The sequence below is a fragment of the Nerophis lumbriciformis genome, linkage group LG21 (genome assembly GCF_033978685.3).
Source record: "Nerophis lumbriciformis linkage group LG21, RoL_Nlum_v2.1, whole genome shotgun sequence".
NCBI classification, from domain to species: domain Eukaryota; kingdom Metazoa; phylum Chordata; class Actinopteri; order Syngnathiformes; family Syngnathidae; genus Nerophis; species Nerophis lumbriciformis.
Genome location: NC_084568.2, coordinates 15,445,578 through 15,459,829, shown reverse-complemented (window position 1 = coordinate 15,459,829; position 14,252 = coordinate 15,445,578). Strand labels below are relative to the sequence as shown.

Sequence of the window (14,252 nt, the reverse complement as noted above, 5' to 3'; positions counted from 1 at the left end):
AGAGTCTACACAACTACGCTGAGTTAATGGGCCGCCGAAATTAGTAGGACAAAACGCATAAACACAAACATATTAAACAGTGGGCTTTCTAACAATTACGAATGTTTGTGTCATGTTTGTCCTCTCAAATGTGAGCACAAACTACACTGAAATTTACATTTAACAAAATAAGATTTCGGTATCTGTATGGGCTTGAAAAATAAATATTGTGCATCACTAGTTTTGCTCTATCCAATGAATGCGATCAAATACTCTGAAAAGGACAAAGAGAAACTATGTATAATTCAACATACAGCTATGACATCTGTACAGAAAGTTGTTTTTAAAATCACTTAAAATGTTCTCCCATTCATCCTGTAAAAAGAATGCTTCAAAGTGAAGAAGATGTTTAAGCTTGTGATGAAAGTATGCAAATTATAAGTATAAAAGAATACTATGCAGGGTGTCCCCTACATGTGATTGATTGTGGTGGCTGCACAGGAAGATAGCGAGTGTATGTTTCAATGCTGTGTAATTACATTTTTCACACAAATTAGCCTTTGTTGTTGTCAAAAGTGGTCGAAAGCGTAGGTCGACTTAAGCGGGTACTTACAATAAATAAATTATATAATAATTTAACTTATAATACCTGTGGACCAGGACTCGATCCACTTACACAGGTTGTTGACATTACTATGTTCAATTATTGACATTGTTTCAATGTAACTTAAGAAGCGCCTATAATTTGAAAACAAAAGATTTAAAATAGTGATACACTGTACACAGAACTTACATGTGAGCATTGATCCTCTGTGACTTTCTCAGGTGCAAATTGTTGAGAGGGTTGCGAGCAACTGTCTTTCTTGTGCAGCTCCATGATCATAGCGGCCAGCGCTAAGGTGTCAGTACTGAAGGATGCATCTGCAATGACTGATGCGATGGTGCTGATGCTCCGTGTGAGCTTGCTTTGGTTGTTTTGGGGGGACATGTTGCTTTGATTGACCACACTAAGTGTGGCGTCGGGGCACTCGTCACCAAGCACAACATCATGGTTGCTAGGGTCCTGAAAAGAAGACAAATGGTGCTAACGTGTTTACGTGTCACTTCAAAAAGCCACCGTGTTTCTACCTGACATGTGTTCCTCTCTTTTGGGGACATCCCTTCATTCTCGACCTCTAAGGTTTTATCCAAGTCATCTGCAAAAAGCCGAACTCAATTAGCAGTTCAATCGATCCGATGAGCCTAAGAGCGGCTGATTCTTCCAATCACCAACCACTTAGTTGCACAGATCAACAATGTTGTGGACTCACCGGCATAAAGCGTTTGATCGGTGTCTCCAACTTCCACAGAGTCATTCTTCTCTCCTGCTGGTAAGTCAGACAGCTCAAGCAGCGCAAACGGTTCCCTCTTCTCTGGAGAGCTGATAACATAGCCAAAGGATGGCTGTGTGTTGAAGAAACATGAACATCGGTTATATCTTCGTTTGGACAAGTTTGCTTATTGCAAGTGTTGCCGTTTTAAAATTAACTTTCTATTTTTAATGCCTTGAACCGAAAGTAAAACCATTCGTAGCCTTTCTGCTCAAAAGGATTCTTCATTTATCACTCCAAGCAACGTTTGTAAGTTTTACAATATAACAAACAATTCTTATGTACTAAACCGTCCCACGTGTGATGTCTGGAGGAGTGTTTTCATGCATATGTGTACGTGCTGTCATAATGTAATGAAGCAAATGTCATTAGCATTAGCTAATATGCTAACACATCTACGAGTGTCTGTGTTAGTATTAATAACTTACAATGGCATTCTTTTTTAGCCCAAATTTTTTTAGCCCAATGCAGCCCCCCAAGTCAAAAAGTTTGACTGCCTTGGATGTCTAGTGTAGACAATACACAAGTTAGTATGAGAACTAGCCTTTAGCGTTCATGTGAACTTAGCGTGAAGAACAAATGAAGAAATGACCAGCACTGACCCGTTTGACACTATCCACATTCCGGCTGCTGCCAAGACAGCCCAATGCTTCAGAGCGTTGTTGAAAAAACTGTCCTAACGACAGCCGCAGGTAGTTTTGGTCACCCTGGTCAAACTCAGAAGCCACCTGAGATGCTCTCATCAAGACGTGATTTCTGGGATCAGCTTTCCAAGAGGAGTCCATGAGAAAGGTAGTGTTGCTAGCGTTGGCTGCTACAATCTGCTCCTCCTGCAGCAAAAGAAGCAAAGTGTTTACAAACAAAGCATTCAGCAGCTCCTGCTGTGAGGGGAAACGATTAGAAATGTGGATTAGAAAAATAGAGCATTGACAAAAAGGAAACCAATCAAAAATTCCAAACCTGCATAAATGGGTGCTCTTTTTCAAATTTCTCCTGATCTTCGATGATTTTCTCTAAAGCATCACCTGAAGAAGACAACAACAACGCATCAACATATCAAGTTACGCTGTGTATGTGAGTGACTATCAAACTTACAATAGCAACCTATGCTATTCTTTAAACTTTATGATTGCGCTAAATACACCTCTGTGTGCAAACGCCTCATACATTAATTTTCTGTCTTGCTGGCAGCCATTTTGCGCTTGCTCGTGTTGAAGAGACTGAGGATGCAGGCTTTGTACGACAGCAAGTTTGTTTTCATTGTGACGAGAACAGAGTTTTCTGATAAAGATGGAAAAAGTGCACCTTTTTCACCTTAACGGAGAAGACGGCATCAGCGGCATCTGTTCCAAGAGCACACAGCACGCGCTCCCATCCCCCTTCTTTCTCGTAAGTTGCTCATTTGCCAATGTTTATGTACTGTATGTGGATTTTAAGTTTTTAAATGTTTATTATTGTAGGAATACGATTGTTAAATTTAAGGATTTATTGTGTTTTCTGATCATTTGTAAGAGCACCACAGGGACTTCTGTAAGTGTGAAATGGCAGAGCAGTGCATACAGCACAGTTGAGCTTGTCTTTGTTGTTTTTTGGTTTGTCAGAACGTCGATTCATCAACCCCGGTTAATTAATGGATTTTTCCCGTGTGACGGAGCGTGTCCGTCATTCACACAATCGCACAAACACAACCTTCATTACTTCGCACGTCTTCCCTGCCATCAAGGGCATTTTATCAGGAACATTTGAATTATGATCTTTTTGTCATCTTGCTACATACCATGAGAAGCAAATTCTTCGGCTGTAACGTGTCCATCATTGAGTGTTGTGTTCTTATCAAGCTCCTTCTCAAAGGAGACATAATAAGCCAGGTCTGTAACCCACTGGCCTTCCTCGTTCTGGTACACCACACTGTCCGAAGCATCGGCAGCTGCAACACAAGCAATGCTCACAATGTGCTGAGTCATACTATACCTTTCTATGCAACGACGAGAAATAAAGAAGGCTAAAACTACACAACTATGCATTAACACTAACCTTGCTGAAAGTCCAGCTCGTCAGAAAACTCGTTCCCTTCGTCATCTGAATCTCCTTGTTGCTCGTGGAAGCTGGTACAGAAATATTTGGGCTCCAGGGAGGTAGAATGATCATAGTTGTCTTCTTCACTGGTCGTGTCTGACACCACGGCTGCAGACGGAAACCCACACGGCCCTCCTCTCCCCTTGGATAAAGACATTACTTGTAAGAAGTACTTCACAGTACAATATGTTCAAAGAAGCAATCAACTACATGTGATTGTTAGCAGTGTAGTTGTACAATATAATTACAAAATAGTACGTTACTCATTTATTTAACTAAGGCCATGTCCACACGGACACAGATATTTTATAAACTAGAAGTGTAGCGATTTGTTTGAACAACGTTGCGATAAGTTTCGATATTTGTGGTTGCTAATACGACTCAGGAACGATCTGAAACGGTTCAGTGAGTTGAAATAGATTGAGTGACTTTTTAGCGATCGATTTTTCAATAAATTGTTTATAATCGATTAAGAACCGCGACAAATAAGAATCGCGATTAATCTGAAATATATTATTTTTTGACACCCCTAATATTAAGTAATAAAATATTGCATTATTTAGTAGTAGTACTCACATGAAGAAGTCCTTCAATGAAATGACATCTCCACTATCCTTGGATACATACGCATGCGCAGATTTAAGGCGTGCATGAATTGCAATTGGGAGCACGTCTCACCAGTGTTGGAACTTGGCGCTTAAGTGTCTCCAGACCCTATTTAACAAGATGGCTTGTCGTTAGTCCTACTAGTGCGACGACAGGGACACAAGCAGGCGCTTGTGGTCGTTTCATAACAGCAGTGCAATGTTTTAAAGGAGAACTGCACTTTTTTTGGACTTTTGCCTATCGTTCACAATCATTATCAGAGACGTTTTTTTCTTCTTCAAATCCCTCTAAAACGTCAAAACCCTCCATCAACCGGTTATATACACGCTGCAAGTCTATATACAATGTAGTAACAGACATGTTCATAACAATATGTTCAATATTTACCATATTTTGGTCATTTTTAACAATACTGGAATTTTTTTCCTCAACGGATTCATTTCCGTTTCCATAGCAGCGCATTTCTGACTTCCGGCAACCAATGTGTGTTCCTACTTCCGGAAACAAACGTGTGTGTGTGCGTGTGTGTTGTGTGAACTAATCATGACCAACTTGCTAACAGACAACAAAAACAACTATTTTTGGACAAATGAGGATTCACAACCTTATCCTTTTGAAGCTGAATATACAGAAGCAGTGCTGTACGCTTAGCTTTTTCACTAGTGGCACCGTTGCTAATAAATGAAAACAATTAGTAGCACAGAATTTGTTTTGTAGCAATATGAAATGTCTTAAATATCATAATGTCATTATTAACACTCAAACAAGGTGCACATGTGCGCTCAGACATATAAACACAATGCCATCATAAGGCCTACTGCAAACCTCAATTCAACAAAGAAAATCCCTAAACTGTGCTAGCACTGTCGCTAACTGGAGTGTAGGGCTGGGCGATATGAACAAAGCTCATATCCCGATATAGTTTGGCCCATAAACTAACCCAAAAATGGAAATATCCATTGACGCAACTAAATATCTCCACCATGACTGATGTGGATCCCAAATATACAAAAACAAGTATCGCCAAGTAAGAAAAGTAGGTTTTGCAAAATAGGATCCCAACTTGAGGTGTTTTGAGATAAGAAAAATGAAAAAGCCTTGAAATAATATAAGAAAAGTTACACACAAGATACACACATTTTTCAGCGCTAGTGATCAATCATTTGGTTATGGTTGAAATTTATTTCAAACATGCTATACAGATGGGCGAAAAATGTACCAGTACTCTAATTTGATCAAATTTGTATGGATTTATTTTAGGAGCAAAATGCGATAAAAGGGTTGAAATCCCTTTAAGCACAGTTTTTTTTTAAGTCACACTTTCTATTTTTAGGCGCATTTCCGAGTAGATTTGTCACACCGTACAGCACTGAGAGGATTAACTACTGGTTGTAGAAGCGAGCACGAAGAGAGGGTAAAACAGCGTGAGATCGGTGTGACTTGACGGTGAAAATGTGGAACTTGGAGCCAAGCATGTTTACCTAAAATCAACAGGAAAAAAAACTTCCGCGGCCACCTGGATCAAACGGACAATTGTCCATCGAGTGAATCACTACAACATTGATCATAATGTACGCACACATCAGTAATGTTTTCTTTTAACATTTGGGGTGAAAACATTTGTTTTTGTACTCACATGTGTTTCCTGTCTGTCTTTAAGCATGCTCCAATTGACAGGAGAAACTCTTTGACTTCCTGATGCACTTTTAGAGGTGCCGCCTTCAACAGTTCCAACAGGACCCACACGATCACCCATCTGTACAAAAATAAAGAAACTATTCACATGCAAGCTGGACACTTATGGATGAGTCGAAGGAGTGGACGGTAGTGTGCCTAGTGATTAATTTCATTGAGGGCATCAAAGTTATGGACCTATTTGGAACTAGCGTTGCCCTGGTGCATCGACAAATTCGGAAGACTAGGGCAGCTGTTCTGGTGACCCAGAAACTTCCTGTCATGATTGATGGGATGGCCAGAGATGTAGGCACCCAAGACTATGGCGATTTCTGAACTAAATCGCAAACTGGATAACATCTCGAAGTAGAATTATGATCAATTAGAGGGACAGGAATGAAGAATTAGAGAAGACAATTATTAGAATGTATTTACCTGCCCTAACCCAAACTTCGTAATTTGCAATTCGCCCCCACCCCCGTGACGACACTGTGCGGATTGAGAAATTAAATTAAAATGTGAAATCTATCCACTAGATGGCAGTGTGACTGTATGTAGCTAAAGGTAACATATACGGTTGCTCCAGAGCAGAGTAAGGCCAAATCAGTTTCAAAGTAGGGACCAAACATGGCGCCCCGTCATCACATGAGGGGCCTTTGACCAATCATTTAGGAGACTGTCATGCCATACTCTCTGATTGGTCAAAAGGCCTTCACGTGACTACAGGGCGCCATGTTTGGTCCCAACTTTAAAACCGAATTGGCCATACTCTCTATATACGGCTCTGCATTGCTCCATCATCAGGCAGTACCACCAACTAGCTTGACGTGACAGTTCAAACAGTCTCACTTATGGTGCAAACTAAAACAAACAAACAGCACAACATGTTAATAACAATGTTTTTTCATTGCCTGTGTCTGTTATATGAGGCACGTCGCACACACATTTGCAAAATGAAAGCTACCCTTGTAAGTCAATAGGTTCATGTTCATTTTTAAAAACATGACATAATGTCACATTTCCTGACACAAACTAATCTGCCCAAAAAATAAAAGTGAACACTTAAACAACACAATGTACCTCAAAGTCAATCACACTTCTGTCCACTTAGGAGTCAACACTAATTGACAATCAATTTGACATGCAGTTGTGTGAATGGAATAGACAGCCTATAGTGTGTTTTTTCACTTTATTTTGAGTGTGACTCCAAAACCAGGTGTCCATGGGTTCATACATTAGATATGCATTGATCCTTTTGTTGTAAATAAACTATTTGAAAAGAATATTTCATCTATTCAGATCTAGGATTTGTTATTTTAGTGTTCCCTTTATTGTTTACTGTTGTTCCTGTCCACACACAATGACTTTTATGTCGTAGTGAATATGCAAATGTCACCCGACTCCTACCCAGCATTTATGCAAACTGCATACTTGTGAGAAACATTGTTTTACTGCCGAAATATTTGCGAATAAGTGCGATGTGCTGAAAGTGGCAGCAGGCTTCTCGCTATAAGCCATAGTAACATTGGAGTAGTGCCAGCAGAAAGGTAAAACTGGAAGTACATTTGATCTACAAAAATTTTAGCATGTTGTATGTATTCAGACACGTGACCTCTTCCCGGTAGTGAAAACCAGTGGTGTTGAACCACGCCAAGATGGCTGTTGAGCAACAAGCAGCGCACAAACTGAGTACGCAAGAGGCCTAGATCTTACCACTAAAAGCAGCAAAAAATCAAACTAGGCAATGGAATCTATCCCTATACTTTAGCAAAAAAAGATTGGTCGAGTGATATCAAGGATTATCCGTTGGTCGCGTTCCCAGACATGTCAAACTATCTGGTGCTATAGACATCATTCTACACGACAAAACAAATGGAAACTTGGAAAAGCATTGAGGTCTACAACTTCTTTACGTTTGGCTGGGGCAAGGAAATCGATATCAAGACTCTCCCGGATAAATATGCATAGTTTTTGCTCGGTTAAGTTTGCATTTCATCATTTAACTTCACATCTACAGCCATGTTTGTTGTCGTTGCATGCGCCGTCTGTGTGTTTTTTCCCGTCTTCATCAAAATATAAAATGTCACCATTTTGTATGTGCTGAAAGCTTCATTTATGATTGCTGCCTTTGGTAAAAGCTCACCTCTTAGGTTTTACTCACATTTGCTTTCTTTTATTTTGACTCGCTGAGTTGGAGCGTTACGAAACACTCATAGCAAAATCCAAACAATATCAAGATAATACTTAAATGGGAAATAAAAAAGTTTAAAAGTATATCAAACAAACCTTTAACAAAGTGACCACTGCAAACCTTCAACTCTCATCCTTTGAACTGAAGTACGTGCTACTTTTCTCGTCGTCGTTTTGTAATATCTTGCAGTCTTCCGCCCTTCTTGATTACCTCTTGAGGAACTCTGAAGAAACGTTTACCCTTTTCGCGATTTGAATGGTCCGTACAGCCAAAAACAACGCAATTATACGGACATTTTCTTCGAGGAAGGCTAAATGGCGCCTAGTACCCATTGAAAACAGAGCTAGCTTGACCACCACACATATGCAACGAGCCGGACGTGAGCCAAACGTGGCTTCATATGCAACCCAGCAATTTAGGAGCTTGCCTGTGCACAGGTGGAGAGGTTGCTCCTTCCTGTTCCAATGTTACGAGCACAGTCTCCATCTTCAGCCACAGCACTGCTGCCCACAAGGCCCAGCCCTCGCCGCACATCCGTTGTTGTCGTTGGAAAGGCGATTGTCGAAAGTCTGTTTCCACTTTCTTCACTGCCACTGCTGCCATCGCCAACACCTCCGTCTCCTGCTTGACACAACACTCATGTCACTTGCCACTTGTACATGCATCCAAAGTATCACTCCACATACAAAGTTAACATGGCCTTCAACAAGCTTTCAGATTCATGTTCACAAATCAACATCTCTGCACATTTGTCACACCTGGACAAGGTTAATTTAGAATAGAATATAGTTGATTAGAACTGTGTATTCTGAAAACTTCAATATTAAAATTATCTACCATTTTACTTGACTTGCCTGTCAAAAATAAAAATCACAGAACAATATAAAGTATTTATATTGTGTTTATTCAGGACACATGTAGCATTTGTGTATCCACAGAATTGTGACCGTGATTGCAGTACCATTTCTGGCCAAATTATTACATATGGCTCCTTTAAATTAGTTCCCACATTTATCATATTATGGAAAATGTGTGCAAAACTGGACCATAAGTGCCCAATAGTAAAGGAGCTGGTTGGATCTCTCGGTGAAGTGGCACGCTGCAGTCAGCCAAATTTTACAACGATCGGCATTACTCTATTTACAATAAATAAATCGATCATCGATTATTGACATTCACTAATCAATTCTATAATCGTCCCTGTCTGAATTGCGATGCATCTAAAAATTGATTATTTCCCCCACCTCTAATAACAACCGACCCAATTCCAACAGGTTTTACCTCCTGTGCAAACACTTTCGTCGCCGTGTTTCCCCGGACACACAACAACACTTCCTCATTCTCTGCCAATTTGCTTTTGGGAACGGACGGTGTGTTTGGGATCATGGGAAAAATTATCATCAAATCAAAACCAGCATTACCACCAGCAGGTTGTTACAGTATGAATGGCTATATATAGCCTATTATTTCCGCACTATTAACTAGTGATGCACCTTAATTTTCGGCCGCCAAAAAATAAAAAAAACTTTGATCTTTGAAAACAGCGCTGCCAAAACCAAATGTTGTGAGGAAATAAAGAAGACGCACGCCATTGCCTGGAGCGTAGTCAGCATGTCTGCGACGTGGACGTAACTTTAATATATCTCAGATACACATGCGGACACTGATCTACAAAATGTGCAAATATTAAAAAGACAGTGGCAGCTTTTATGGAGAGAGAAAGTCCAACTGGAGCAGCAGCGGCAAGCAAGTGTGACGTCATGCTCGCTGCAGCCCTTTTCATCGACATCGAGGGACAGAAGTCTCTTATAACACCAAAAAAGATGCTAGATTTGTTGGTAGTTGTTTTGAAAAAAAAAAAAAGTCTCTAGGCAGTTGAAAAACAATTGAAAATAGAGCAAAACAATATAATACAAAACATATTTTAACCTCTTAAGGCCCAAGCTGTTTGTTTACATGCTTTTTTTTTTTATTTCTCTTTGCTATTTGGGCTTATTGGGCCCTAATTAGAATAAAAACTAAAAATCATCTTTTGATATGATGTACTTAAGTCCTTAAGTACACAAACGTGTACTTCATGTGTAGTGACATGCTAATTTTTATTTTTACACTTTTTTTTCCAAATTCCATTGTATGTAGAGGTGTCCGATAATATCGGCAGGCCGATATTATTGGCCGATAAATGCTTTAAACTGTAATATCGGAAATTATCGGTATCGTTTTTTTATTATCAGTATCGTTTTTTGTTTTTTTATTAAATCAACATAAAAAACACCATATACACTTACAATTAGTGCACCAACCCAAAAAACCTCCCTCCCCCATTTACACTCTTTCACACAAATGGGTTGTTTCTTTCTGTTATTAATATTCTGGTTCCTACATTATATATCAATACAGTCTGCAAGGGATACAGTCCGTAAGCACACATGATTGTGTGTGCTGCTGGTCCACTAATAGTACTAATAGTACAGTTAATTTTACTCATTTTCATTAATTACTAGTTTCTAATTACTAGTTTCTATGTAACTGTTTTTATATTGTTTTACTTTCTTTTTTATTCAAGAAAATGTTTTTAATTTATTTATCTTATTTTATTTTCATTTTTTAAAAAGGACCTTATCTTCACCATACCTGGATGGTTGTCCAAATTAGGCATAATAATGTGTTGATTCCACGACTGTATATATCAGTATCGGTTGATATCGGTATCCGTAATTAAAGAGTTGGACAATATCGGAATATCGGATATCGGCAAAAAGCCATTATCGGACATCCCTAAATGTATGTTATACTCTTTTGACACCACCAGATAGCAGTATAAGTGTCCATATGTCGGCATAAGACCCCAATTCAGTAGTGTACACAATTTTGGAAATAAGAGCTAAAAGGTGCTGTCCACGCATGTGGCCACTAAGGCTTTTAGAGTTAATACTAATAATAATCACAGGTTTGTTTTTAAATGTATGTATACATTTTTGGAGCCTTTTTGAAGAAAATCTTATCAAAGCAAATTATACAGTGACGTCATGGTGACCACACCCCCACCACAGCCCTAACCACACCCCCCACCGCCACAGGTATTTTGGCAATCTAAGGGAAAGCCTCAATCAACATATAATTTTATATTCCTTATATTCAACTACATCGATCTGTGCTGGGCAAGTTTGCCTTCCACTAGATATATATCGATCCAACACCGTTTTAAAAGCGAATCGTTCGATTTCATTGATACAACAATATGGAATATATTGGATTTAAGAACGGCAGAGTTTATAAAAAGTTAATCACTTTTAACGATAAGGGCGTTAAACGTGAAGTCTGCCTGCCTGTCTGTGGCGTCATCAAAACAAAAATGGCGGATATCTACAGTGGTTGAAAAAGGTCACAACAAACGCCACAAGACATTATCATAAATTAAAACACAAAAACTTTCATCTACAGCACGAATGTAAGAGCCACAACACAGACAAACAGCAACACAATAATAGAACGCCGCCACACAACTTTAAGCCACAAATAACGCAAGGGACAACAGCAATGACAGGGGAGCGAGTTACAGAAGCGCACTGCAACATGAAACGACAGCACAGCAGCCCAGGAAAAGTCATTACAAAGAAATAAAAAGAAGCGATGGATGAAGGAGGCTATGGAAATTAGGAAGCGAGGGGCCAACACCATCAACAGAGATGATGGGGCATACATGCTCCCACACACCTGAGACGCTGTCCTTCATCGAATGTTGAAAAGAGCAGAAAATGTTTCCTCTTGTTGATTCAAGCTAAAGTGTTGGTAGCACTTTATTCAAATAAGACCTGACTGCATTGGCCATTAATTGTTGTGTACCTGCTTGTGTGTTTCTATTATTCATTTATCCACAATTCCTTTACAAGAAATAACAGGAATATAGGAATCTTCAGTGTCTCGTATCCACTATTTATTTCACACTTACAGCGCTTTAATTTTTTGGCTAAAAAGTTACTGAATTCATTTCAACTCACTGAATCGTTTCCGATCGTATCGTTCTAAAAAACAATATTGTCTCTAAATTGGCAACCACAAATTTTGAATCGTATCCAATCGTTGAAACAAATCGTAACGCCCCTAGTCGATAGTATCGACATCTGGATCGATCACCCCTACTTTACATCAAAGCTTTAGCCGTTAGCTTCTTGTGTCATCCTGGTGTGTAGCTGTTTTGTAGCTGCTTAGCCATTCCTTTGTTTCTAGTCCTCTAGTGATAATGGTACTTGGAAAAAAAACTAGTTAGTACGTAGTAAACTAATTAGCATCTTAGAAACGGTCTCGTTGCAGCTGCCCTTAAATATAAGCCGGTGTTTTGGCAAAACATGCACCCTCCTGGAATTAATGCAACTCCTGCGTGTATTGAACAAAGAATATGCAAATGTAACTCTGTCTTTCTGCGTGTGTGGTTGCACAACAACTGAGAGGGCAGCAAGACGGACACATGTGTTTGGCAGTTTTTTTGGTTGAAAACCGTTGTGCTTTCTTTGTTGTCTATGAATTATCTTTGAGGATCTTGGAAAAATCAAAAACATGATACTGATCATTGTAAAAAATAAAAACAGCGGGTACATTCAGTATATTGCAATGCTAAGTGAATGAAAAAGTTGCATATAGATTGTGTCAACACTACCGTAGGTAACGTAGGTAACAATGTGTGTCACCTGTGACAGGAGCGCTAATAACTTGTCCTTCAGCAGATCTTCGGTGTTCAATTCCAGACAGACATGGACGTCCGGGCTTACTTGATTCATCCTCAGAGCTTCCTCCCTCTAAACCTGGCCTGAAGCTGGGATGGTTGCTCTCACCGACCTGCACAAAGACGTGTCACCACATTATTTTAACTGCGCAATCACTTGGGAAAGAAGCACAATCGTGAGGCTGGCTAATCTTAAGTGATGTGTAAATACAGAAGTGCCTCGACTTACGAGTGCCCCCACTGACAAGTCTTTTGAGATATGAGCTGTCTCTCAGCTAGTTGTTATGCTAAAAAAATTGAGCTACAAGCCTCCCCGCCACTAGTTTGTAGGGATGGGTACAGAACTGGGTACTTTTTTGGCACCGACCAAATCCCACTGGTCACCGATTCATGTAATGTCTAATTACATCTACGGTACCTGGGATGCACGTGACGTCACTTGGCAATCACTCCAGCAGCACTGAGAGCAGACTCAACCAGACAGCTTCTAGGTCAGTGTTTCTTACCCATAGGGGCCAATTGTTGGGACAAAAAATGTGTTTCTCAGCTGTGAGCCACAGCGGTACTCAGCTGTAATACACTTTTCCACCACTTGTGGCAGTAATGACAATATCAAACAAACAGAAGTCTGCAGCTAAAATCATACAGAGGTTTCTTAAGTGAAAAAAAATATGACGAAAGTGGTGGATTTGTGTTTTCGTTTTAAAAGATGTTCGCAGTTTATTCAAGAAGCATTATTGCTATTTATTATTAATTTTGTTAGAGTAAATTTTTTTTAGCACTGCATATTTCTGCCGTATATTTTGTAATCAGCCTGACCTAAGCCTTAATAATAATCTTTGTGATTAACACATGCTTTCATATTATTTGACAAGGATTAGCCTATTAAACTGTAAGTAGGCTAGATATAATTGAATAATGATTACAATTAAAAGTAAGATTACTAATTCAGTTGTAATATTTGAGCCTTCTGTGGTGAAAAAGTTGGGCCCCGAGGTCAAAAAGGTTAAAAACCCCTGCAGTAGGTAATGTTGCAATGTTCAATGTCAACAAAAAAATTGACTCAAAAATACTCATTCGGAAGTCAAGTAAGGCTCCACATTTCCAAATATGTTCCAGCTTGATGCTAATATACATTGGCTTTGCTACTGACATGCTACTGATTAGCATTAGCAATTTTAAATGGCAATTTTAACACTTCCAAATGTGTTAATGAAAACAACAACTAAGATGCATTTTAAAATCAAACAGCTGGTGCTTAATTTAAAGAAATACTTATAGTATTAACACTTTTTAGGGGGCAAAGAAAAGACTAGACAGCAAAAACAGAACTGACTAGCCAACGAACCATAAACTATACACTACTGCCATCTTCAGTTTTGGAATTGCAACTGTAATTGAGACTTAAAATTTTTATAATAAAAATAAGATATAACTGGACAGCAGTTAGTTACCATGATCAGCTCATTTTTAAACGTTGCAATAAAAAATGTTTTTTTTTTTTTTTTTTTTTTTTTTTAAATACACACACAAAAGTATCCAAAATTGGTACCGTGGTGTACTGGTATAGATTCCCAGGTATTGGGAATTGGTACCGTATTGGTTCAAATGTGAACATCCCTCTTAGTTAGTG

The 14,252-nt window shown here is 39.1% G+C and overlaps 1 protein-coding gene across 5 annotated transcripts in view; it reads right to left on the bottom strand.

Annotated features, from left to right (window-relative positions):
• cep192 (centrosomal protein 192) overlaps positions 1 to 14,252 on the bottom strand; it is a 104,707-nt gene that overhangs the window by 63,565 nt on the left and 26,890 nt on the right. For all 5 annotated transcript variants that reach the window (XM_072915559.1, XM_061982844.1, XM_061982843.2 and 2 more), the window contains 10 exons: positions 12,585 to 12,732; positions 8,324 to 8,517; positions 5,668 to 5,787; positions 3,384 to 3,567; positions 3,127 to 3,276; positions 2,310 to 2,374; positions 1,952 to 2,179; positions 1,290 to 1,422; positions 1,108 to 1,175; positions 773 to 1,042 (listed from right to left, as the gene is read on the bottom strand). In XM_072915559.1, the coding sequence (XP_072771660.1) occupies positions 773 to 1,042; positions 1,108 to 1,175; positions 1,290 to 1,422; positions 1,952 to 2,179; positions 2,310 to 2,374; positions 3,127 to 3,276; positions 3,384 to 3,567; positions 5,668 to 5,787; positions 8,324 to 8,517; positions 12,585 to 12,732 (1,560 nt within the window). The remainder of the gene's footprint in view (positions 1 to 772; positions 1,043 to 1,107; positions 1,176 to 1,289; positions 1,423 to 1,951; positions 2,180 to 2,309; positions 2,375 to 3,126; positions 3,277 to 3,383; positions 3,568 to 5,667; positions 5,788 to 8,323; positions 8,518 to 12,584; positions 12,733 to 14,252) is intronic.